Source organism: Mustela lutreola, chromosome X (assembly GCF_030435805.1).
Source record: "Mustela lutreola isolate mMusLut2 chromosome X, mMusLut2.pri, whole genome shotgun sequence".
NCBI classification, from domain to species: Eukaryota; Metazoa; Chordata; class Mammalia; order Carnivora; family Mustelidae; genus Mustela; species Mustela lutreola.
This window is the reverse complement of record NC_081308.1, coordinates 101,289,271-101,316,303: the sequence shown is the minus strand read 5'-3', so window position 1 is coordinate 101,316,303 and position 27,033 is coordinate 101,289,271. Positions and strand designations below refer to the sequence as shown.

Genomic DNA, 27,033 nt, shown 5'->3' with positions numbered 1-27,033 from the left:
ATTTGAGAGAGAGAGAGAGAATGAGAGGGGGGGGATGCGAAGGGGGGAGGGTCAGAGGGAGAAGCAGACTCCCTGCTGAGCAGGGAGCCCAATGCTCGATGCCGGGACTCCAGGATTATGACCTGAGCCGAAGGCAGTCGCTTAACCAGCTGAGCCACCCAGGCACCCCATACATTTAATATTTACAGGTAAATTGGTATAGCCTTTATCATTGTTTTTATGTGTAAAATACTTTTTCTTTTGGCTATGTAATTCAAGTAGTTTCTATTCTGTGGGTTGGATAGGGAATAAGTATTACTCTAATGATCAGTGGGGAGTAGGGACTTGGATTGAAATAGAAGGGAAACTCAACCCAGTCTGTCCTACCCTTTCCTATGAGTGCATTTCTGGTGTATCATTTGGCCTTAAGCCTATACTTACCCATTTACATCCAGATTACACCCAAAGAACAGGCTGAAATATTTACTATCAAATGACATAGGGAAAATGTAACATGTACAAAATGTTGCTATTAACAACATTGTTTATTCAGTTTCAACTCACTTTCCTGCCTCAGTTACTTTGTTTTCACTAAAATGAATCGCTAAACTCAGATTTTTTTCCCCCCTAGCTATCCATAACCCCATGCGTTCATGTCCTCTTGGTGCCGTAACAAATTTCCACAGACCCAGCGCTTAAAACAACACAGATTTATTGTTTGACAGTTTGGAAGGTTATTGGGCGAACCCCAAGATATAGGCAGGACCACCTTTATTTCTGGAGGAATCCATTTCCTTGCCTTGCCCAGCTTCCAGAAGCTGCCTGTATTCCTTTGCAGGAGTCTCTTTCCTCCACCTTCAGAGTCAGCAATTGTAGGTTGAGTTCTCACATCTCATCCCTTAGACCTCTCCTGCTTTCTTCTTCTAATTTAAATGACCCCTTTTTATTGTATTTAGCCCAACTGGGCAATCTAGGATAATCTCTCCATCTCGTAAAACTTAATTACATCTGCAAGGTTTTTTTTGCCATGTGAGGTAACATAATCACAGGTCCCAGGGATTAGGAAGTAGCGAGCTTTGGGGGAGGGACGTTATTTTGCCTGTTACACCCACTCTCCATGCCAGTCATTCCATGCTGTGTCTTTTTCTTCTGAGGATATTAAGATGAATGGCCCTTTTCCGACTGTAAACATTATTTTTAAAAGCACTCATCATTAATGCTTATCCCAATACTCCCATGTACTTCTTTTGCTTATTAAGAGAATTTCCACACATTAAAGATGATATATGTATATGAAAATTATAGAAGTTTTGGAAAATGCAGAAAAGAACATAAATCACACATTACTTCACCCTGCCTAATATAAACCAGTTACCATCTTGGTATACTACCTTTCAATTTTCTCCATGCATATATTTTACATAGTTATCATGATTTTGTACAATTTTGTCTTTTTTTTTTAAAGTAGGCTCTACATACAAAGTTGGGCTTGAGCTCAACCCTGAGATGAAGGACCGCACACTCCATCAACTCAGCCAGCCAGGTGCCCCAAGATTTTGTCTTTCTTACAAACATGATACCGTGAACAATTTTCATATTGTTACTGGTCTTCCTAGTCACCGAATGAGAAAAAGAACAGTTTTTTTATAATGTTCATCTGTATTCCTAGTAGAAAACTTAGAAAATAGAGGAAAGTATAAATAAGAAATAATTTCCTATCCCATTATTCAAATTTCACTACTCTTTTACTCCTCCCTTGTACGTAGCTTTGTATCATGCTTTTCTCTAATAATAATATAATTGTAACATCTTCCCCATGTTTTTAGTATATATTGTTTTCAACTGTAAATTTTAAAATAGATTGTATTGCAAAATTAATATGGCCATTGTTATTTTTTATTTTTTTAAAGAGTTTATTTTTAAGTTGCCAGCGTGGGGCTCAAACTCACAACCCTGAGATCGAGAGTCGTATGCTCCTCCACTGAGCCAGCCAGGCGCCCTGGTCATTATTTTTATTTTTATCTTCTTTAACTTTTAAAAATTATTTTTAAAGCTTAGAAAGTACACATGAAAAATAAGAAAATTTATATCATTCATAATTCAATCAGTTGATATTTGGATCTATATATGTATAAAATGTGTGTGTGGTCGATTTATAAAAATGGACTCATATAATCCATACCCTTTTGTATTTGCATTTTTCACTCAGTATGACAAGAGTCTATTTTGTGCCCTCATTGCTTTTCAACATCATACTACATAGCATCACATGAGATATGCTTATAAAGTACTTCAAACTCTGTCTGAACATAATAAGCACTCAAATGTCATTTCTTCTTGTAGTCGTTGTCAGCCTCATCCTAAGAACTATTTTATTGTATGTATGTGCCAAAACGTATATTAGCGTTTTTCTCCTTGTGAATCTTTTTCTTTTGAAACATCTCAAATTAACAGAAAAACTGCAGGATCAGGACACAGAACTTTTTTTCCCCCTGACTCGGTGCCCATCAGCCCCGAATTCTCTCGAGTATAATTCCTATAAATAAGAACATTCTCCCATATAACCTCAATTCAACCATCAAAATCAGGAAATGAACATTAATACATTACTACATTCTAATCAAGTCTATTCAAATTTTTCTAATTATCCCCAAAGTGTTCTTGATAGCAGAAAGTTCCCGTTCAGCGTCATGCATTGCATTCAATTGCGATGTCTCTTCGGTTTTCTTCCATCTGGAACACTTCCTCAGTCTTTCCTTGATTTTCCTGACCTTAACACTTTTGAGGGCTCTCGAGGGCAGTTATTCTGCAGAATGTTTTTCAGTTTGGGTTGGTCTCAGTGGTTCTTCATGATTATACTCAGGTTTTGCTGCTTTGGCAGGAATTGCACGGTGATGATGCTGTATACTCACGGCAGCCTATCAGGTGACATGTGGTTTTGATTTGACCCATACTGATGAGGTTAGGTGGCTTAAGGTGGTGTCTGTTAGCTTCTCCTCTGTAGAACTACGTTTTCAGCTTGTTCTCATCAGTGATATTTTGGGGCGGGGTATTGGGAGGATGTTGAGGGTCTGTAAATATATTGTTCTTCATGTATTTCATTTATTTATTTGTATCAGTATGTAGTCACAGGTTCCCAATTTAATCAAAGAATTACAGTCTGTACTTGTTTTGATGCCAAATGGCCCCCCGATTCAGCCAGTAGGGACCCATTCAGGTTGGTTTCTACGTCCTTTTGACATGTTCCCATCATTCTTCCTTACATTTTGAGTTATCTTTTATTTTCTGAGCACATCCGTACATTATGGTTCATCTTGGACTTTCTCTGCCTTAGCCCTGGCATCAGCCATCCTGGTTCCTTTTCGTGGAGAATGGTATCTACAGCCGAAATCTGCTTGCTAATGTGTGTTCACTGCTGTCCCTGAGCCCTTTCAGTGGGCGGAGCTAGGAAATGTAGGTATGAATATTTATACGCACATATATACATCTTTATTTCAGTAGCTTTATATATTGAAAACCATGAGTTCTCACCAATACCTCAAGTCTCAGTCCAATGCCATGGAGCTCATTCTAGATTTCTCCATTTCCATGTATTCACCCCTTCATCTCTAACATTGAGAAACAAATGGGTGTCTCGTTATTTGACCAATGCCCCTGTATGTAGGAGGTATTCAGGACCCTACCGATGCATCCTTGCCCTTTACCTCCTCAAATGTTGGCCTGCAACAGTCCCTGCCCATCTGAGGCTGCTGTCCCTCTGCATGAATACCCTTCTCATTTGGTGAAACTCACTGTGTTGCGCCCCCAGCAATACCACAGGGACCCTCATCCCTTGAAGCCCCATAAGGTGCTTTCTCTGCCCCCCACAACCCTCACCTAGGCCAGAATGCCTTCTTTGCTTTACTTTAACTAATGGCTTTCGGACTAAACTCTTCAGAAAGGGGAAGGGAATGAACATTCTCTATATTTTGACTTTGAAGTTATTGTCATATTTTCCCTTACAAACATAATTTTTAATGATTCCTACCCTTCTGTTGGATGGTCCATTACCTCGCATACATCTTGTTGTTCTTCTAAATAACACTTCCCTGGCGTCAACATCTATATTTTCTTCGTTATGTTTGATGATATTTTTGCTTCTCAACTTGAGTACTTTTCTTTAGATGAATATTAATTAGCTTACTGGTTTATTATTATTGCTGATTTCACTTTTACTTAATTATAGAATCAACTGTCTGAAAAAGAGGCAGTTGGGAGTAGGATGGTTTTTCAGATAATTATGGTATAATTTGTAGAATCACTACTGCTTTCTCATAATAATCATCCTGAAATGAAGATTATTTAAAAACCTTTTGCACAGTAACCTTTCCCCGGTTTTTTAAGGTTGGGGTCCTGAGCTCAGGAAGTTTGAGTTTCTTAGCATGGCATAGAGAGCCCTTCATACTGGGCTTCGAACCACCTTTCCAGCCCTACTTCCTGCCGCTTCTCAATTCAGCACCCCATGCTGTTCCTGCACCCCATTTTTTGTCCTTCCCCAAAATACCACATTCTTGCATATTTCTGTGATACTGTTGGATTACCCATCAGGTAGGTTAAGCACATGCTTGGAAAACCAATCAGGCACAGGTCCCAAACAATGAGGGGAGAAAAAGAGTATTTGCTATTCCACAAGCATCAGATTTGCTCTCATCAAAGACATTAGAACTTTGTTGAATCTATAATTTGAAATACATGTGAGAGAGATGAAAGCTTCTCAAGGTTTTTTCAGAACTTCCTCCGTGCCTGTGGTCTTGCTGGGTCTGTGAACTCTGCTCCCTGCCCCCAACTGAATTACATGATATCCCATCCCACAGCATTTGGCTGAACGTCTATCATATTACATAGCAAATGGTGTAATAGTTACTTTTTGTAATAGTCTCTCCTAAGTGGACTATGAAGTCCATGAGGAAAATGAGAAGTTCCTATCAAGCTATCCTTTTCCTGTGTCTAACACAGTGACTAGTGCAAAGTAGAGAGTCATTAAATATTGTCAAACTGAATCTTTCATTGTCCTGTCTGTGGATGCAGATGATGGTGGCCCTTGTAGGAGTGATTAAATGTTCTCTCTTAAACTACAGGAGACCCGATTCTCTAGCATCTATTAGGACAGAATTTGACATGTCCAAGAAGTTCAGTTTTGTTAGTTCATCAGACTGTTCAGGGAAGAAGCAGTGCTCGGAAATCAGCAGTCTGAGAAAGCCAGAAGATATCGATGCCAAAAACAGGTCTTCTGGTGGTTTTTCCTTCTCACTTGCCCAGTGTTCTAACCATCAGGATATATCTTCAGATTTGCTAGATTTATTCTTATAAATACATGTTCATTCAATTGCATTGGTTCTTTAAAGAGCAAAGAACCTTTCCAGTTAGGTCTGGAACAGAGGTGCGAACACCTTCTGATCTGTTCACTAGACGTGGTTTAAGGTGGGAATGTTGTAGAACTATTGTTGGATGGATTCCATGTGACCACTAGCCTTTGTGCTGCATGAGCATCATTAATCTCTGGGCTACATAGTCCTAGTGTGGCTTAACCTGTTTCTGTCCTAGAATATCAGTTCTGCCTGAGACTACAGAAAAGAGTCCAGAGATCCTCATCTGAGTGTGGAACCTTCTGAGTGCAATGTCTTCCAACAGTAACAGTTCCCAGATGCCATTTAGTACATAGAAGCTGGTTTATTGTGGTTATTTTTACATGTTTAGAATAAAAAAGAAAAACCACAATTTAGTGATTTTTTTTCTTCCAGAAAGCTAAAGCTATTGTCTATAAAGAACCATCCTTTTTTTTTCTGAGACTGCCCTTCACTTTTTGATTGCTAAAAAATCCTCTTGCCCTTTCTGTAATGGAATTGACGGCGATAAGAAGTTGTACACCCTTATTATCTGAAAACCTTAAGGCAAGATATATTTCAGAATTTAGGTTCTTTTTTGGATTTTGTACAGGTAATAAAATGCATGTATAGTATATTATATAACAGCCCCCCCAAAAAACAGCCCAGCCAGGACTGAATTGACACCCCATAATCAGTTTCAGTAATATTTCTGCAGTGAAATGGAAGAATATTTATACTAAGTTAGACAGAAAAAGTCTGTGGATAGCCTCACATTCGTTCAGTTCAGGCTTTACTGCCAAGATGAGCTCAGGTCAGTTCACATTTTGCTGCCAAATGAATTATAGGCAAGAAGAAAAAAGGGCCATCTGATTTCCGATTGTTTAGATTTTGAAATTGTGGATAAGGGGTCATGGATTTATAGTTGCCTTTTAAAGTTTCTTACTTTGTAAAATAAATTTGGCTACCCTTTGTATGACCCCAAGAAATTTTTGAAATTTTACTGGTCCGCAAAATCCAAGAGCATAGAAAGACATGCCCTTGAAAGCTATTGAAGTGAGGTTAGCGTGACTTTTATACTCATCCCTATCTAGTGATATTGTCATCTTTGAAAGCTGGAAGATTCCTCAAATACACTTCTAATCAAAGTAAATTGAAATTAAGTTTGTCTTGTAGCAATTTTAGGAGATGAGCAGAAGAGAAGTAGCAGAAAACCACCCATGATTCCCTGTGATAGCGAGGGATTCTCTGATAGGAATTGGTCATAGCCTGAAAGATCCTATTGAATGCATCTGTTTGGCCAAATAGATAAGTGAACTTTAGACCCTGAAGATAGGTTTGTGTTGGGGAAGGGTAACAGCAAATAGCTATGTGAACTTGGGTTAACTGATGAATTTTTGGCATTTGTGGTTTATGTTCCTACCCATCAGATGGGGCTAACAGTTTCCATCTTGCAAGTTTAAAATGAGTCCACAGCCTTGTGGACAGCCTTGAAAGCACTTTGACAGTAAAGACCAATTTAATGTGTAAAATTGGTATTTTGAGGAGTAATTCTATAACTGCAATTTATTACCCTTCGTACCACATGTTCATTGTGTATCACTGTCCAATCTGGCTTCCGGATGGAGAGGTGATTGACCTCTTTACTCTATATGATCTTTAAAGGTTCTCTTTTCTAGCATTCTAATAGGATATATTATCTAGGTAAGAAGTCTGAAAGTAGTAGAATGAAAGCGACACAGCTACTTAATTGTTATCTTACCAAATCTGTTTCTTGTGTGGACTTGGTAAAACAGGTATTATACCCAGCTGTGCTGTCATTTGGCTCCTGCATGCTTACAAAGAGCGTTTCTCTGTTAGCCAAGGTGCCAGTTATTGACTTATTGCCCTTCAGCTTCGAATTCATCCTTTTTGCCAGAGCCCTTTCAATATTTGTTTCCTTCACACCTGGCATTGAAGTTTTGTTAGTAGAGGGTGCCGGGAAGGCACATCAGGAGCAGAGGGTTTTGCTTCCTAGTTCCTGTGTTCTTGCTTGCAGACTGTTCCTACAGCTCTGGCATGTTCTTTAGTGCTTGATTTCATCACCCAATGGTCAGGAGCTTCTCCTGGTGCCCCCTTAGGTAGTTTTATAGCAGACTGCTGCTGATAGGACACTTTCAGGAGGGTGTATTTGGGGCATGTTCCAGAGGGTGAGTCTCAGAAAGTTCTAAGGATGGGTTTCCGGTCATTTCCAGAAGATGGTCACCACAGCATCTTCTCTACTCTTCAGTGAGCCACACAGCTCTGCCGTCTCCAAATAAGGTCTGGTTCTCCGCCTGGGTGCATGGCACTCCTTTGAACACTGAGATGCTATACAGCAGCCCAGGGGATGGATCTCTTCCTTGGGTGCTCTGTCTCAGCCTTAGGGGCAGTAGTTGTTTCTGATATCTACAATGCCTCTATTTTTTCTTTCTTTCTTTTTTTTTTAAACTTACCACTAGGCCATTGCTCATCACTCCAATTTTCTGTTATTCCAATCCTACCATAGTTAATTACTCCTATGTAAAACTCTCCCAGTTCGAACTCCTGTTTGGTTTCTCTGCTTGATTAGGCCTAGGCAGATACAAGCAGTTAAAGTCCCTAGGAGATAACATGCATCCCTGCCAAGATGATTCTTAAGAGTTGATACCACTGTGCCTGCAGCTGAAAAAATTAAGACTGTGCATTTCAGTCTTCAGGGAAGTATCTTATAATGCCATAAAGTTGAAATCTTCTTCCCATGGAGTCTTTGTGTACCTGTGTGGTTGTCTCTCCCTTCTCTCTCCCTGTCCCCTGCCTTCACTCTTACCTGTTGTTACTCTTCTCCTCCCCGTCTCTCCCTGTTCACCTGATTTGACTCTTTCTAATCTCGGCCTCACCTTTAATAAGCTATCATGTGACCTCCCTTGGTCTCAGTGTCTGTCTTGTTGAGGCAGAGATAATGAAAGATCATAAGTTAATGAAATTAGGATATGAAAGTGCTCTGTAATTGGTGAGGCATCATGCAAAAGTAAGGTGTGATAACTTGCATTTATTAAATAGTTTCCTCTTCCATGTGTTGAATTTTTAGGTTATATCTTATTTTAAAAGCTGTAAGGAGCTTTCAAGGGTACTTACAACCTGATGATACAGATATGTAAATACATATAATTATTAGATGAGGCAGAATGTGCTGGGTGCTAAAATTGGGGAACAAATAGGATTATGGGAGCCCTGACAATTACGATTTAATTTTGGCCTGAGAATTGGTGTTTTAGTTCCGAGGAGAGCCACCTAGTCTTGAAGGATCTAAAGCTGCCATTCGATAAATTTCTGTGATACCAATGGGCCTTGTGCTGGGCACTTTACATATATTATCATATTTAGTCTTTAAATTTATTCTTATCATCTTATTATTTCTTGGATTCATTTTTTAAATATTTGGCTCAAGGACATATTTTTTGTTCACCTGTTTTGTTTTGAACTGAAAACCCCTTCCACTTACATGTGAGTAGTCAGTGGCAGTGAAAGCCTTCACGATAGAAAATTTTACTTTTTTATTGCAGCATTTCAGGTATATTCTATTTTTGTATCTCTCCCTGGATACCTGCATTGGAAAAATTGATCAAATGTTTTCATGTTAGAACAAGGATGGATAGAAAGATTCTCTATAACCTCTATATTGAAATAGGGAAATGATTTGTTTAAAAATTATTCCCTCTTGTTGGTCAGTAAATAGGGTGTCGGTGGGCGTAATACATTCTCAGGGATGACACGGTTGGCTACAGGAAGAAATGCAGCATGCCATTTAAATTAGAGATGGATGCTCTTTGAATACCCAGTGTTCTGTCAAATCACAGGAGGAGTGCATCTCCCAGTGGAAGATATTGCAAAGTGCAAGGGACTCCGAGTCCTTCCGAAAGCTCTTGTCTTCACTGATTGGCTTCTATGAGATGCCCACCGAAGAGAACTCATCGGGAGATCTGCATCCTCAGAGTCATTAGAAAGCCCTTCTCTGGTTCTGAATTCTTTGGGATGAGCTGTGCATTCTTTCTTTGTCAGTTTGCAGACAGAATGGAAACTTTCTGTTTATTTGGCAAACAGAGTATGTGAGCATAGCTTGTGCAGCCTTAAGAAATCACTCCTAACTGATCAGTGTTTTCTGAAGTCTGGTGTGCACGCTACCGGGGGTATGCAGATAACTGGTTCTACACAGAGCTGCGCTTTCAATTTGAGTAGTTCTGTTATTCTTTTTTAAATGTTCTTAGAGGGGGAAAAAAAAAAAAGCCTGGTGTCCCAAACCCAGGATTTCATGAATACTATTGCTGAAGTCAAAACTCGAGCGGGTTACAACATCTTATCCACACCAACTGAATGACTAGTGTTGTGCTCAGGCATGCCTGGGAATGTGTGGCTACGATCTTTCTAGGGACAGAGTAAAACTTGATGCCCAGAAAATGCTAACTTTTAAATACCAAGTATTTAGAGTATATGTGATTGTGAATTGGAATCAGGCCTGTGCTCTTTTTTTGTCATGGTGGTAGGTTTTCTTTATTTTTTTTCCTGTTTCTCTGTTGAACTAACATGGATCAGTGGATAAAATGGAATTTTGAAAACGTGAAGTTGCCAGACTCTGAGGGAAGTACTCATAGGCAGGCATGATTTTGATGAAGTCAATCGTGTATCTTCAGATATGAAGACCTCATTTAATAATTGCCTGAACCATCTGCTACTTGATGTCAAAGGACAAGTGCAAAGCAAACAACTTTCTTACCAATATGATGAAATTTGACATTTTTATTTTAGGAAGCACGATGAGAGTGAGCTTCTTTTTCTTTAGTAATTTATTCAACAGAGAGAGAGAGCACAAGCAAGGGGAGCTGCAGGCAGAGGGAGAGGGAAAAGCAGCCTCCTCGCTGAGCCAAGAGCTCAACTCAGGACTCAATCCCAGGACCCCGGGATCATGATCTGATTTGAAGGCAGAAGCCTCACCAGCTGAACCACCCAGGTGCCCCAAGAATGAGCTCTTTCCCTCACAAGTCATGTTTGGACACACGCACCCTGACACGAGACCTTCCAATGTCACGTGTTATTTTGAGACCCACAGAGCATTGTACACAACCTACCCCCAGACGTTCCTCACAAGGTTAAGCAGAATTACTATTATTGTTCCAGAAATTCCACTTCTAAGTATACACCCCAAAGAACTGAAAACAGGTAGTCAAAGAATTACATGTATATGTGCCTCTTCACAGCAGCACAAGAGCCAAAATGTGGAAACAGCTCATATGTCCATCAGTACATCAATGAAAAAACAAAACGCGGCTTATGTTTCTACAAGGCAATATTTAGCCATGAGCATACATTGTGGGTAAACCATCACGCTCGGTGAAAGAAGCTCAGCACAAAGGATCTCGTTGTGCACGATTCCATTTGTGTGAAACATCAAAATAGATAAATCCATACAGACCGAATACCTGTTGGTGGTTGCCAGGGGCTGTGGGGAGAGGAGAACAGATCCTAGTTTTTGGTGGGTGGGGGAGTAGTGAAAACACTTGGGGACAAGACAGAGGTAGTGATGGCCCAACATGAGGAATGCACTGGGTGTCACTGAATTCTTTAGCTTAAAATTGTTAATTTTCGGGGCGCCTGGCCGGCTCAGTTGGTAGAGCATGTAACTCTTGATCTCGAGATCATAAGTTCAAGCCCCATGTTGGGTGCAGAACTTACTTTTAAAAAATTGTTAATTTTATGTGATGTGAATTTCACTTCAATTAAAAAAAAAAAAAAGGCCTGCCCTGAGGATAGGATGATGTGTTAAGTTGTGTGCAAGCAGTTCTGGTTTTAGGGGTTATGCATCTCTTTTTATAGCTGCCTTCTGATTATTGTAAGTTGTAACAGTTTGCCATTTGCAATAATAACTAAAAAGTTTTCCTTTGAAGACAAGTGTGAATTTAAAAGGGCCAATTAAAAAAAAAGGTGTCACTGAGATAACAACAAATGACAGTAATTCAGAGCTGTCTGAAGAATCAGAAACTTGAAGAAATGTTATATTCTATGTTTAAGCCAATTAATTTGTATTGAGTGTCTACTGGGTCCTGGCTGCTGTTCATCGAAGGTGAAGAAGACCTGTTTTTTGCCTTGGATACTTTTAAGCTAGTAAAGGAGATAAGCTACATTGATAAATAATTTTAGGAAGAGGCTAAATGTGCCAAGTGCCAAAACTGAGAACAAACAGACGGAGATCCAAACTGGGTGACCAGTCCCATTGAAGAAAATACTAGAATATACCAGGAGAACATGAACTGAGAAATTTGCCTTTGCCATTAGGAACAAGGAACAGAGGGAATTAACACATTCACCTGACGATGTTATTCAGTATTCAGGTTTCATCTGCTGTGGCCCTCTGTGCCTCTCCCTCTCTCTCATTAACGTTGCGGTCATCCTGGACTCCCTTGTCCCCGGCAATCTCACATTCAGAGGTAGCACAGCAGAGGGCTCACATAGTAGACCCTGGAGCTAGACCACATGTGGACGAATCCCAGTCCCAACATTTACTCACTGTATAATTTTGGTCGTGTCACTAGACTTTTCCGTGCCTTAGTTTCCTCTTCTGTAAAATGGAGATTAAAAAAAAAATACTTTTTGAGAGCAAGAACATGTTTGTGCACATGAGTGGGGCAGAGGAAGAAGCAGGTCCTGCTGAGCAAGGAGCCTGATGTGGGACTGGAACCCAGGACACCAAGATCCTGACCTGAACCAGATGCTTAACGGACTGAGCTATGCAGGCGCCCCTGTACAATGGAGATATTAATAGTACCTACAGAATACAGTCACGTTGAAGAGTAAGTCAGCTGAGTGAATGGGTAAAGCATTTAGAAGGCTAACAAACGTTAGCCACTGTTGTCATCTCCCGTCCATTCCAGCTGCCCAAAATCTTTCTGAATCACACCCCACCTCCCCCCTCACTCCCCCAACCCCCCCACCACTGCTGCTTTAGTTTAAGACTTGATGTTGTTACAGTTGATTGTAATGGGGCCTTAGCTAGTTTGGCCTCCCCCGCCCCACCCTTTCCCTCTGTCTCACTTGACTGCCCGACACCTTCTTGCTTAGGCTTAGCACTCAGCTCTGGTGTGCCCTCTGAGAAACTTGCCCTGATTCCCTGGCCGAGCCCAGTTAAGGTTCTCTGCGTGCGTTCCTATGACCTTGAGCACGCCTCCCCTACAGGGCATGTCACAGTACCGTCACCGTACTTGATATTCCCTGGGCTGTGAGCACCTGGAGGGGTGGGGATCTGGGCTTATACTCAGGCTTGAACTTCCAACCGAAATACAACATTTGTTACAAAGCACATGCTTATTCATTGTTTGAGTGGATGAATGAATGGCCTCTGCCTCTGGAAAGCAAGTTCACAGTGTAGATTTTGCAAGCTGAGGTAAGCATACAGAAGGCTAAATAAGGGCAGTGTGTATTAAGGCCCACAAGAGTTCAGAAAAGGGCTTTTGGTGGGTGTCAGCCAAATCAAATTAGGCTTCAAAAAGCTGAGTTGGAGGGGTGCCTGGGTTGTTCAGTTGGTTAAGCATCTGCCTTTGGCTCAGGTCATGATCCCAGGGTCCTGGGATCGAGCCCCAGGTTGGGCTCCCTGCTCAATGGGTAGTCTGCCTCTCCCCCTCTCTCTGTCCTTCCCCTGCTCATGCTCCCTTTCTCTCTCTCTCTCTCTCTCTTTCAAATAAAGAGATTTCAAGTAAATAAAAGATTTCAAGTAAAATCTTAAAAAAATTTAAAAAGCAGTAGAGCTTGATTTGGAACCTAAGAACACATATAATTGGGGCTCTTGGCTGGCTCAGTGGGTGGACCATGTGTCTCTTGATCTTGGGGTTATGGGGTCAAGCCCCATGTTGGGTGTAGAGATTCCTTAAAATCTTGAAAAGAAATAAAAAGGAACAGTGGAACAGCCATAATTTGGGGGGGGGCAGTGTTTTATGAGTTGAAGAGATAACAGAATAAAAAACCAAAAGTCTGTAACATCTCCCAAAGACAGAAGAGTTAAGGATGTGTGAGCAGGGGTGAGGCGAGGGACAGTACAAGCAGTTCCCAGCCTTACAACAGTGTGTGTTCTGAAGGTTTATTTACAGATTATTTGTTTGCCTGACAGTGAAGTTTCTGGCCGTGCCCAAAATATTGTATTTAACCTACTTAAGTAGCTGATCTGTCCCCTGGGCAGTACTCGCCTGAGCTCCAAGGGCTGGGAGCCGGGAGTCAGGAAAGGCCGCATGGGTTCTGGGCTGGAAGACGGGGAGTGGTAGAAGAAGTGGGGCTTTGCTATTCTTCTACAACCCTCTCTGCACACTTCTCTGTATCTCAGTTTCTCTTTCTCTACCTCTAGACATAGTTTCTCTAGGCCCTGAGCTTCCACCCGCGCACCCCCCCCCTCGCCCCGGCCACCAGACTTCCTTCATAGAGCACCCCAACCAAGTCTGCCAAACTCCAGAAGGTTCTCGAACCAGGCTTTCCCTATTCCCTGAGGGCAACAGCTCTGTGCTATTTGAAGAAACTGCTCTCCCTATTATCATTTTAACAGGATTCTTTTCAGCTCAAAAGAACATGTACTTGCTAGAATTTCTGGCCAGAGTACACAGCAAACAATGGGAGGGAGAGAGTAAGTGAAGGTCCAAACATTGTTGGAGGGAGAGAAAATTTGTTGGGAGACCGAGTTGGCACTAGAGGAGAAGATATTTTGGGACAGGGAAAGCCTTTGCTAATTTCCCTTTCTGCTCTAAACCCTCCTCTATATATTTTTGGTATATTCCTCTCTGGAATCCACAGCAACTGTAAGCTGCATTAAAAAAAAAAAAATTACAGCTTCCGTGACAATTCTTGGCTAAAGAGATTTCATGTTTTCCGGTTGTGTGCAAATCTAGGACAACAGGAAATAAGGTTAAATAAGTAAGGGAGAGCTCGGGGGGAGGGGGCTTTGAGTGTGGAGTCTACAAGTACAACCACACATGGAAGGAGTCATAGACGGTTTTCGAGTAGAGGATTGAGATGGTCCAAGCAATATGGAGGGCATGATTCATTCTGAGTTTTGGATTAGTAATGACCAGGTGTCCAAGTTCACTCTTGGTTCTTGTGAGTGGTCAGTATGGTATCCTACTTTTTTGCTACCCCTTTTTCGTTGTTCTGGGATTTTCGTTAACTGTTAGTGTCTGAATCTGTGCCTATCTGACTGTCCTGTGTGGGTTCTGAGCCGATCTTTCCTCTCTGATTCAGAATCCTAGAAACTAGACGACTCTTATGTTTCCGACTGTCTCCTAGGGACCTATACACTGAGTTTCTGTGTCCCAGCAGCAAAATTCAAGGGCAGTGTTAGCGAAACACGGCTCCCTTTTATAAGACCACATTACTTTCATTTACGTACAAATCTCCAGCCTTCGTACTGCAGAACACTCCACAAGATGGTGGCTAATCTGTATCAGTTAGCCCATCCCAGTGGCGGGAACCTCTGCCCCCTTGACGTGACCCTAAGCAACACGACCCTAAGCGGATGCTACAGTTGGGTTGCGAATATGCTCTTCCCTATGGGGAACTCCATTGTCTTTGATTCTTTTTATTACTCATCATGCCCATGTCCTTGATATCTCTACCATGCCGGTTTGCATAAATGGGAAGGCCAGGAAATGGCATGAGAAAAGGATTTGAGGCCTTTCCTTCAGCCTAAATTATAATTCTCATATTGGAATAGAAGGTTTGTAGGTCTTTCATCAAATAATATATATATTTTTTTCTCTATTTGGAAAGTTACAGGGGCTTGTTAGCATTGGGCCCTCCCATGCCCAATTTGTGTATTTTACTCTTGACTGCCCACTGTGCCATTTGAGTGACTGGGTATTGGTGATGTGCAGTGGCTTGCTTGGTTGAATTTGCTATTTTATTTTTTTGTTCCATCTCGTGGAGCAGTTATTGGCAAGATTGGATTTTGTGGCTTACTTTTTCATCCTCACTGACTACAATAATTGAAGAGGATCTAACAGTCCAAAGAAGATGCTTTTATCCTTTGCAATTAGCAGTCTGTAGAAATGATTGGTTTTCTGCGATGCTGCCTCATCTTTCAGTGTTCTGGTCTAGGGGGCGAACCGGTGAAAGGCGTTTCTTCAGCTTCCGGTTTTTTCTCTTGCTGAGACAAAGGATGATTGGCATTTCCCTTCCTTACTGTAGCGAAGTGTTTGGTTGGCTCAGTTTAGTTCAGCCGTCACTTGTGGAGTTAGTCACCCCATCACACGGCTGTACACCTGTTCTGGGCACCCTGCTGGCACACACAGGGTCAATCAAACAGACATCAAAAAGGAGCCGTCTAGGTATTTAGGTGTGCTGTTTGCAATTAGAGCCTCTCGTTGGTTTCTTACCATTCATAACTTAGTTCAGGAAGCCTAAGGCCCTCTCCCGGTTTCTTGTTTCATTATTACCCCCAAACAGCTTAGTCTTAGAGGAGAGAGAAAAACCGACCTCCGCCAAACTTGATTTCACCAAAATTGCCTCCTACAGTTGGGCTCCTGTGTGACAGGCACTGAGATGGGTAGAATAAAAACATTAAGGAGGACCCAGAGGCAGCTCTCAGGAGTTTACAGTCTGGTTTCTAGTTTACGGAAACCGTTACAACGCGAAGTGACAGGACCTAGACTATTCAGAGTATCATGGGGCTTTAGAAAACCTAGCAACGGAGGCTGCTGAGGGATGTGAGGGGGGGTTTCATGGAAGGACATGTGCTTGAACACTTACTTCAGTGTGACTAGAAATTGGCTTGGTAGACGAGGAGGGCAAGGGATACCATTCGGAGACAGTGTCCTGGGAAAACCTGCTGAGGCACGAGGGAGTGTGGCACATTAGAGCTCCATGCCAGGAAGTGCCAACTGAGGGATAAAGGGGGGCTCTGAGGGTTGCCCCAGGAGGGTATTTCTGGCAAAGGTACAGGTCGATGATTCTGCAACTTTAATCAGGTATCATGATACCTGCGTCTCCCATGATGCAGCCCTCTTTTCCTCGTGAAGCATCTCCATGGGGGAGCTGAGGAGTCATATTTGCGGGGATTTTTCCCTCAAATAAATATTAATACAATACAGGGCTGACTAATAGCCACCAAATTAGGCGTCAGGGGACCTGGATTCTTGTTTTCCAGCTCTCTCAGCAGCTGTGTCACTTGAGCCAAGTCATTTAATAACTCGGTTTCCTCAAGAAAACGGGAATTTTCAAATGGGACTGTTAACACCTGCGCTGCCTACCTCAGAGTCTGGGCAAAAAGGAAAATGAGACTCTTAAAAACTAAAAGGCACGGAACACTTTTTGATTTGGAACTCTGCTGGCTAAGGCTGTCTGTCACCTGACGCTTAAAACAAGTAAAATACTTCAGGGAGTATCTGGAGACGAAAATTAGGTTGAAAGCAAGTTGACAAATAGGAATATTCTTGCTTCCTCATTAACTCCCTACATCAGCCCTTCTGTCTGTGGAATGTCGTTTTGCCTATTTCTGTGTTTCTTCACTCACATGATAACATTTCCTTCTTCCCCACGGTCTGCCCTGTATATCTTCACCCATTTTAGATTCTCACGGTAGCTATTAAATATCATAGATTTAGGACAGGCCTGGCTGGCTCAGTCAGTTAAGCGTCTGACTCTTGATCTCGGCTCAGGTCACGACCTCAGGGTCGTGAGATCGAGCCCCGCATAGGCACCATGCTTAGTGCGGAGTCTGCTTGTCCCTCTCCCTCTGCTCCTCCCCATACTTTCTCTCTCTCTCTCAAATAAATAAATAAATAAATAAAATCTTTTTAAAAAAAGACAGGCTAGTAAAATAGGAGCTGGTCTATTTCATAGTCAACCTTGAATAATTTATGTCCATCAGGTAATTTGAATTAATCATGAATTACCCTCAATCATTTTTGTTACCATATAGTGGAAGGACCTGCGCTTTGTTACATTTCAGGGATATATAAAAAGGTAGTGATTTATTCCAGCAGGAATGGGAAGTTATGAAACAGGACTTCTGTTCTGCCTTTTTTTTTTTTTTTTTGGCCATTTTTCTTAATCCAGTGACAGTACAGGTAGCGTTATTAGTAACAGGAAAGGGCCTCTCTTCCCCTTTGACCCCACCTATCCCACTAGACTGAATGGTAAGACTACTGGAATCTGGACTAATGGGAACTTATGCGCTGTGGGTATATGAGCCATTGCTGCCAGTATAAGTACCCCTGACCAGCCCTTGTTTAGATCAATGGTTTTCCAAATCTGTCATCCAAGGACATTTCTGCATGACTGAAAACTCTCTAAAACACTTAAGTCCTGCTCTGAGCCATCTTACCTACAGAGGAAGAAAGGAGAGTCCAGTACGGCCATGGATGAGATGACACAATGAGGCTATTTTAAGTGGAATGTAAGTGAATTATTTATACTAGATTAATATAGAGCCTGTCATCAAAATCACTAATAACCTGAGAGATTTACTGTATACTTACCAGGAGGTAGTTCTTCTTTTCTCTTCGCCTGGATGAGCTCGTGCCTATGAACGTATATGTGAATTTGGATAAAATACCTATTCTAGTTCAAACCATAATATAAAATGATGGCTTTATTTTTCCTGCCAGGCTTGGGGGAAATACTCTGGCAATTGTTCTGTTTCCCCCAAAAGTAAATGAGGAAATGGTCTGGTTTATTTTCTCTTTGTTTTAAAGTCTGGACCATTGATACATAGTTTAAAAACATTCTTCTGAGGACCTAGTGGATTAAATCATTTTTATGTCCCGTAAGTACTGCCCTTTTTTGAAGAATTCTTGAGAAAAGTGTGGCCCATATCCAAAATCACATTCTCCTTTTTTTTTCCTGTATTTGAATTTTTTCCTTATAAGTTAATGGAAAGGAAAGTGGTCAGTTTTTACACTCAATAAACAAAAAAGAAGGTGTAGACAGCTTTTATCTGGGACATTTTATGTCATTGAAAGAATATTTTCAAGTATTAACTGCTTTTTGAAATTATTGGCAGAATCCTCTTAACCCACTTTAACATAAAATGGTTGGATAAGATGAAAAGATTTTTTTTATTGTCACATAAAAGAAAGCTCCATGGTTTTTGCATCATTGCATAAATGTAAGAGATTATGCATACATAAAAAGGATGAGACAAAGCTGAATGCTAAATGCCAACATCAACGAAAGCTTGTCTGAGTATTTGACACTGAGCATAATGGGGTGTGTTTCCACAGGGAGAGAACACTCAATATTTACACCCCAGGACTTGTTTCTCTGGTAAAGTGTCTTGTCCTAAATTCATCTCCCTGCTAACACTATTGCCCCGCTTTCGAAACATCCCTCCTTCTTACACATGGATTTTTCTCCCTTAAACCCCGTGAGATGCTAAACCTTCTAGATCTAATATCCTGTCCTCACTTTGTGTCCCATTTCTTTCTGTGGTCTTCATGAATTCCTTTTGTTGTATGCACCTTCAGGTGAATTTTCTCGGTTTACGGCAAGTAGTAAAACACAAGCACAGCTCCCCCACCCAAACCCCCTTACAGCTCTAACCAACCCCCTTAAAAATCACACCTCCATAATTAAGCTATTCTGTTGGTATCCCTTTATCATCAATTTTCTGGAATTTTTGAACGGGACCTTCGAACAACCGGCGTTGTTACATGATAATGCAAAGTCCCTGCCCAATGCAAATGGAGTTCACTTCACACTTGATAGACTTTCCTTTTCAGGCTTGAGAGTAGCGAAAAGAAGGTACCCAGATTAGCGTGTACTGTAAAGTCTGGGGTGGTGTGGTTTCTTTGGCCACTGTACCCTCAGGCTCTTGCTGGCCTTCGTGCCATCTCTCTGCTCACTTGGCCTCATAGGCAAAGAGTCCAAAGGGTTTTTCAAACAGTATGTGCTCAATGGTAGAAGGAATGCAGGGCCCGTGTAATGGAGGAACCTTTAAAAAAAAAACTGGAGGAGATTCAGAGTACCACGAGAGACATCACAGAAAAGAATGGAATTTGAGCTGGATCTAGAAGGATGAGTTGAGTTTAGAAAAGTGGAGAGGGAAAGAGATTTCATGTAGGAGGACCTCTGGAGCAAAGGGAGCCAATGAACAAAACAAGCTTGTGAGCTAGAGAACGGGCAGTTGGTGGTAATGAGTTCTTAGTGCTGGGCGCTTTTGCTTGATTAATTCCTCGAGTGATCCACTTGTTCAACAAATGGCTTCTCATAGCTCATGGGATAAAATCCAAGCCTCTTCACTCACTCTGTAGACCTTAAAATCCGCTCCCGTCAACACTATGTACCTATAGTCCTTCCAGTAATACTGAAGACTTTCTCGATCCTTCCGACATGATGGACTTCTTTATATCTCTCTGTGTCTGCACAGACTGTGTCTGCTGGGGTCTGCCTGGGGAACGCCCCATTCTTCGACCTCAGTCACAGCCCGATTTTTATTGCTTCTCTGATTTTTATTGTTCCTCTGTAGAATCCTAGACATATACTAGTAAATCTTCTGTGCCGTATTTTATGCTGTCGGGGTGCATGTCTGCTTCTCTCACTCAACTAAGAGCTTCCCAAGAGCAAGGGATTGTGTCTTGTTCACCTTTATATCCATATCACCTAGCAGACTTCCTACCAAACATGTAGCAAATTATTTTTTTAAAAGATGTTCTTTATTTATTCAACAGAGAGAGAGAACAAGTAGGCAGAGAGGCAGGCAGAGGGAGAGGGGGAAGCAGGCTCCCCACTCAGTGGAGAGCCCAATGTGGGGCTCGTTCCCAGGACCCTGGGATCATGACCTGAGCCGAAGGCAGAAGCTTAACCCACTGAGCCACCCAGGTACCCCGCAAATTATTTTTTTAAGATACTCTTTATTATTTGACAGAAAGAGAAAGCACCCACAAGCAGGGGGAGCAGCAGACGGAGAAGCAGGTTCCCCATGGAGCAGGGAGCCCGATACGGGGGCTCGATCCCAGGACTGAGGGATCATGACCTGAGCCGAGGGCAGCCACTTAACTGAGCCACCCAGACACCCCCTTGAAGCAAATTCTTAACAAATACTTGTTTGATAAAATATTTATTGGACATTTAATTTATATCACGTGTAGTTGCATTTTAAGAGAGCTCATCCAGAAGCAAGGCGAAGGATAGACTGAACATGGGAGGGGCAGAGAGTCCAGCCCATATGTATTTTTGGAAGTAGCTCATTTGTTAAACACAAACACTAGGACTTAGACACCTGTAAAATCGATCAAGAATAAAGGAGAGCACTTAATGACTGGCTGCTAGAGGCACGAGAGAGGAAAGAGTTACAGGTAATGAAGATTTAAGGTAATATGACCGATAACAGAGCAGTGACCCTTGAAAAAAATGAGACTACTTTCAGGTAAACATGTTTTTTTCCTACGTCAGATCTCCTGATGCTAGTATTTGTCTCATCCCACCTCTGCTCTAAAGATGAACATTTTGTTCCTGTTCAATTAACTGGAACTAAGCTCAAGATTCATGTTGTTCTGATCTCCCTATCGGATCCGCGCTAAAGATAAGAAATAGAAATAGTTCAGCCAGGCAGGCTACGATTTGCTACCAAGGGAAAGTGTTCGGTGCATAGGTTTTTGAATATGTAAATACTGTTTGCTGCTTTTGGGAGCTACAACCAAAGTGTAATACCAGGCAAAGGCACTGGGGTGCGCTACTAGGTAGCAGAGCCTAGCCGTGCATCACCGCTCTCAACTTTAAAACTCCAGAGAATTTGATGAGAGAGGGATCCACAAGAACATGACAAATGATGAGAGTTCAAACCTTAAGAGAAAAATGGGCTTATTGGTAAGAGACCTTTCTTTTCTTTTATTTACTGCTGTTGCTTATGCATTGAAATAGCAAGCCTGTTGTTTTCATATGTGCCTGGGAAGCGGTGTATAAAAATCAATTTTATATGTGCTGTAGAATTCAGAAGACATATTGGTAACCATGTAGAAATCATAGGAAGCATGGATAAGGCTTGATTTAAAAATGAAAATCACTGAGGAATCTCTGCTGTATTTCAGGGTGTGGTATAGATGTGTCTCTATGTCTCTCCATATAGCTTAAATGTAATACAGGGTAAGAAATAGATATATTTTTTAAAAGTTAAAATAAAGAATAGTGACTTGTGTAGAGATGCATAATTTCACTCAGCTGCCAGAAGGTGGCACACCAGATTCTTCTTAAATACACAAAGAAAAGGAATAATATTAATAGGAATATAAAATAAGCTGTATTTAAAGATACTTTCCTGCATTTTTAAGGGAAAAGATAACATAATTGATATTTGCGTGGTGAGGCTTAATGCTAAAACATGGAAAATATTAATTCAATCCATTGTAGCCTTTTATGATTCAAAAATAATAATTTTTATGTGGATAGCATTTATTAAAAGTAGATTTTGAAATAGTATTGCCATTATAGGGATGCTGTTTTGAAATCATCGTTCTAAAAAAGATATAAAAGACTTGCTGCCTACCTTTGGCATAAGGGTCCTTAGACTGAGGATAACATGTTGGGTAAGGTCTCTGTCAAGGTCTTGCAAAAGATACTATTAGCCTAGACTCTGATTTTGTTGTGACTTTAACGATGCAGTGGGGCTTGTGGGATGACCCAGAAAAGAGCCCAAACTGCTGATTTTGGAGCAAAAGTTAGATAAGGGTGATGCCTAGTAATGGTCACTTTCTGTAAGCTATTAGCAACGTAAATGTCGTACATGTTAAATATATTAAATTAGGGCTCAGAGCTCCTCCAGCACCTGCCAGCTTACTTTAATTTTCTCACAAAGTTGACTAGTGGCGGCATCACCACTGTGCTCGCTCCGGTAGCAGTCTCTCGTTTGAAAGCTGCCTTCTCCAGGCAGTGGCAGAAGTCTGTTTGCCGTCGTCTTTTAGATCAGCCCAAAGGGGCGAGATACATGGCAGAAGTTCGCCAAAACAAAATCTCCTGCTTAGGAGACGGTGTGTCTATTTGTATGTTTTTATTAATTACAAGCAGTATGAGAATAAGAAAACTGGTAGTAAATGAACCTAGGAGAACATTAGCCATCTGTTCCCTGAAAGCTTGTAATGTGTGTCATTTGCTTTCAGGTTTTTATGGCAAAATAGTCTCTCAGCAAAGAATTGAACTTTAGGCTGCAAAGATGAGAAAATGACAAAGCATTCCAAGGCCGCGTATATATTTACTGGAAAAGTGTTTCCTTCTGTACAATTTTGGCTAGTTTAGTCTTTCAGATCAACTGCCAATAGACGTTGTACTTCGTGTCAGTCTTTATTCCAGACTTTCTGAAACATTAAGAGAGCTTCTAAAAACAAATGGAATCTTATGGCTTTCTTGTTAAGTTTTTTACAGTTAATTTACATGCTTAAAAATTGTTCTGTGTGGTATTAGCTGTTCAGGATTTAGAAACATGGATTATTAATTTACAGCTAAAATATCTGCAGAGCATGCTTTGAAAAATCCGAACTAAATACAGTAAAGCCACCATTAACCAGATTTTTTTTTTTTTTTTTTTTTTTTTTGCACTCCACTTTCAGGAGACGGAGGCAATTGTCTTTAAAACAAGCCGATTTCAAGGATATATTCAAAAAATCAACTCCAGGGTATGTCCAAGGGTCTGCATTTTCCTCTGCCTTTTTGTCAGTGAGAATTTATTTTCGTCAGGAAAGACCCTGAGATACTAGAAGACGTTTAGTCATCAAGGAAACTTTCGATAATGTCTAGGTTACTGTGTTTATTAAGCTGAGAAAATGATAAATTATTCCTTTACAGAAATACCATACATCCATCCTTGTATTGTGCTTTGCATTTTCCAGTAGGCTTTCTCAAACACAAGTTCAGTTGGTTTTCAGAATACTGCCATGCATCGGGCAAAAAAGGAGGCATCTGTTTTACAGATAAGGGAAGATGCCACAGGAAGCCATAAAGCTAGTTAGTGGGAGAGCGACAGCCAGACCACAGGTGCCTACCTCTGACCTCTTCCCCATCCCTCCTCGTCGGAGAAGTTGGAGACAAGTTTCTTTTCTTTTCTTTTCTTTCTTTAACTTCTACGTGGTACTGAACAATCTCCGTAATGTATACTGCCTTTGTTTCCTAATTGTTGGGATTTCACAATTCCCCACTTCGCAGGTGTCCCTGTTGGTCTGCCTTTGTTCCTCTCTGTCAGCCAGCTGCAGACCTCGCTATCAGACTCTCCCAGACCTGGAAGGATCTAGAGTGTGGGAGGGCAAGATAATGGCTCTGGACAGTGCAGGAGGACGACGAGTGGTGGGCAGCCGACGCTGAGATGTTGAGGAAGGATGAGAGAGAGAACAGTCTCGCCACAGCTGGGGCTGTCTTGCGTGGGGGTTAGCCACCGTGACTTTAAAGCAGTGTTTCTCCAAGTTTAGTAGCCCAGGCCTGAAAATCGACTGGAGTACTTGGTTAAAATTCAGGGTCCTAGGTCCCACGTCCAGACTTCTGCCTTTGCAATAGCCACCCCAGATGCGTCTTAGGAATACTAAAGTTGGAGACTGCCTTCAAGGTATAGGACTTTTTTCTTGGCGTAGGTATCAGAGTGTAAAAAAAGAGCCAGTTTTCCTTCAGCATCTGTGTTTCATGTCCATGTATATGTGGGGGCCGGAGTCAGGTGAGGGTGAGGAGTGACAGGTATTGCTGGGCCAGATGGCTGGCTCTACATCTCAGGCATGACCCCAGTAGCCCTTGTGCATTTTAGTGTCTGTGAAGCAGTTTGAAAAGACTTGGGTCCATTTTAGACTTGAAGACGGTAAAGGGCCAAAGGATATCTGTCAAAGGGTGAAAAATAATGAAGTTTTTATATTTGAAGGGTTAGTCCATTCTTGTTGTTTTAAATTGAAGTTAAATATTTTTTTAAGATTTTATTGATTTATTTGTCAGAGACAGAGAATGAGCATAAAGCTGGAGGAGCGGCAGGCAGAGGGAGAAGCAGGCTCCCCGCCCAGCAAGGAGCCTCATATGAGACTCGATCCCAGGACCCCAGGATCATGCCCTGAGCTGAAGACAGATGCTTAACTAAGCCACCCCGGTGCCCCTGAAGTTAATTTTTAAAAATTGACCAATAAACTAGGCTTATCCAGGGCTCTGGATAGTCAAGGCTTTACAGTAGCAATATATTTATGCTTACCATTCATGTTCCATATGTGAATACACCGTCTGCCTGATTAGATTACTAGAGATTTGTGACCAGGGAACATGTGTTCTTCTGTATACATGTAACATCTAGCAAAGTCCTAAGTTCTTAGTACTCACTGATGATTGAACTAATTCATGCACTTCTTCTTTATAGGCTTTGGGCCAGCTATAGCGAGTTGATTGATTTTGGTATTTGTGAAGTTCAAAAAGTCAATCTTGCACGGTTGGCAGTGGCTAATACAGGAGTCCTCAGTGGAAACAAATGCATTTTAGTGGACAGATATGAAAACATGGTCCTAATTCATTTGCTAATGTTTGTTTCCTGTTTAGAGTATCAGTTTAAGCTCAGTCTTGCTGCCTCTTCTCCCTTTTTGGAATATAAGTTATGTTGCTCTGTGCTTTACAGATCGACATCTCAAAAAACTGGTAATTCTGGAAATCCCCAAACATAAATATTTTCATTTACTGACTGAACAGCATCATAGGAATTTAAATAACATGTCCAGACCTGGTGGTAGAAGACTCACAAAAGTGCTCAACAGTGACTGTGACTTAGATGAAGCTGAATAAGGAATGAATGAATAAATACATGCTAGCAAGTGGGAAGATAATATTTCCCTTAAATGTTATGTAACTTCAGAATTCCATGAAAAGTAACTAATTATTTAAAACATATATTTGATTTTGAAGACATGGAGTGATTCTGAACTAACTGATTGAAGTAGACAGACTTAGAAAGGCAGTCATGAGACCCAAATTTAAATTGCATCTAGCTTAAGGGGGAGCTGCCTGGCTCAGTATGAAGAGCACGTGACTCTTGATCTTGGGGTCCTGAGTTCAAGTCCCACATTGGGTATAGAGGTTACTTAAATAAAGAAACTTAAATAAATACATAAATAAAAACTTCACCTAGCTGAAATCTAGGGATACCCTAGAAAATGAAGTGTGGTTCTTACTTCCTCGTATCAAAACTGCATTTATTTTAGTAAGTAATAGAACATGAGAAAAAGGAAAAGAAATTATTGCCCCCCACTGGACAACCATTGCATCCAAGTAAGGAAGTCAGACATAATTTTAAAACAGGGGAAAGGGAGAGAGAGGATCTTAAACAGGATCCATGCCCAGTGAAGAGCCTGGTGCCGGATTCGCTCTCACAACCCTGAGATCTCACGACCTGAGCTGAAATCAAGAGTTGGACACTTAGCCACTTCTGGCTGGGCGCCACCGGGGTGCCCCAAGGCGTAACAATTTTAAATTGCACTATTTGGCTGGCTTCTGTCATTTAGACTTACCAGCGTATGTTTGTTGTCTTTCAGTGTGTTTCTATACCCCCCTTTCTTTCCCTAAGAATAAAATCTTTCTAAGAGCACCCAGAAGAATTATAAATGAGAAAATGAGAAGGATTTCAAAATAAGAAAATAGAAATATTGAACTGGTTGCTAAATCTCTTGGATGCCACCATAGGAGGAAACTCTTGTGACTATAAAACTATACACCCTTGGGAAAACTGTTGAGCCCCATGTCATGACAGCAGGTCATAGGGTTCAAGTTGGAAGTTGGGTCTCCTCTGGAGTTGAAGTAATTTTCTCATTCATATTTGGTTACAGCCTTTTATTTTAGTTAACAATAGTTTCTATAGCTGTATGTATAGGAAATTTGAAATTGTAATCGTCAGGCCTAGGAAATTCCAAAAATAAAATTAAACCAGTTAAATATAAAGGGCCCTTTTTCGTGGAAATTTTAAGTAGAGTTGTATGATCTTAGGGAGTCATTAGAATTAGCTTTCCATGGAAGTGTTTACTTCTAGATCTCATTTTAGCTATAACATCTATAGTATAGATGTGAATGTCATAATAACTCTTTGGATAAAAGGAAATAAATATCATTTTTAAAAAAGATTTTATTTATTTATTTGACAGAGAGATTAAGAGAGATCACAAGTAGGCAGAGAAGCAAGCAGAGAGAGGGAGAAGTAGGGTCTCCGCTGAGAAGAGAGCCCAATGCGGGGCTCTATCCCAGGACCCTGAGATCATGACCTGAGCTGGAGGCAGATGCTTAACTGACTGAGCCACTCAGGCACTCCATAAATATCATTTTTGAAGTTGTAGCATTGTTTCATTAATTTTAATCAGAATGTTGAGGAAAATTCATATATTATTCTAAAGGTTCATAACTCAGAGTTTTATAATAGCATACTCATTTCTGAAACAATGCAGAATATAGCAAATGTTGCCTTTCCTAAATTGACATGCCTTTTGAGATTGGGTATATAATGTGGTTATTATTGAAAAGATATTCAATTGTCATAGATAAGCATTATTAGAAATTGTTTACTCATTAAAATAGTTCAGGATTTACAAAAATTATGATTATCAGAGAAAGACAACTATCATATGATCTCCCTGATATGAGGAAGTGGAGATGCAACGTGGGGTTTTGGGGGGTAGGAAAAGAACAAATGAAAGAAAATGGGATTGGGAGGGAGACAAACCGTAAAAGACTCAATCTCACC

General features: G+C 41.0%; 1 protein-coding gene across 5 annotated transcripts in view; it reads left to right on the top strand.

The window, feature by feature from the left end:
• The window catches only part of KLHL13 (kelch like family member 13), a 202,966-nt gene that overhangs the window by 99,741 nt on the left and 76,192 nt on the right, over window positions 1-27,033 (top strand). The window contains exons 1-2 of one of the 5 annotated variants that reach the window (XM_059157697.1): window positions 21,054-21,173; window positions 22,907-22,972. The exons of 2 other annotated variants lie outside the window; for them this stretch is intronic. In XM_059157697.1, the coding sequence (XP_059013680.1) occupies window positions 21,133-21,173; window positions 22,907-22,972 (107 nt within the window). In that variant the 5' untranslated portion in view covers window positions 21,054-21,132. Of the gene's footprint in view, window positions 1-21,053; window positions 21,174-22,906; window positions 22,973-27,033 lie in introns of those variants that run through there. 2 more of the 5 variants (XM_059157695.1, XM_059157703.1) reach the window with 2 other exon arrangements.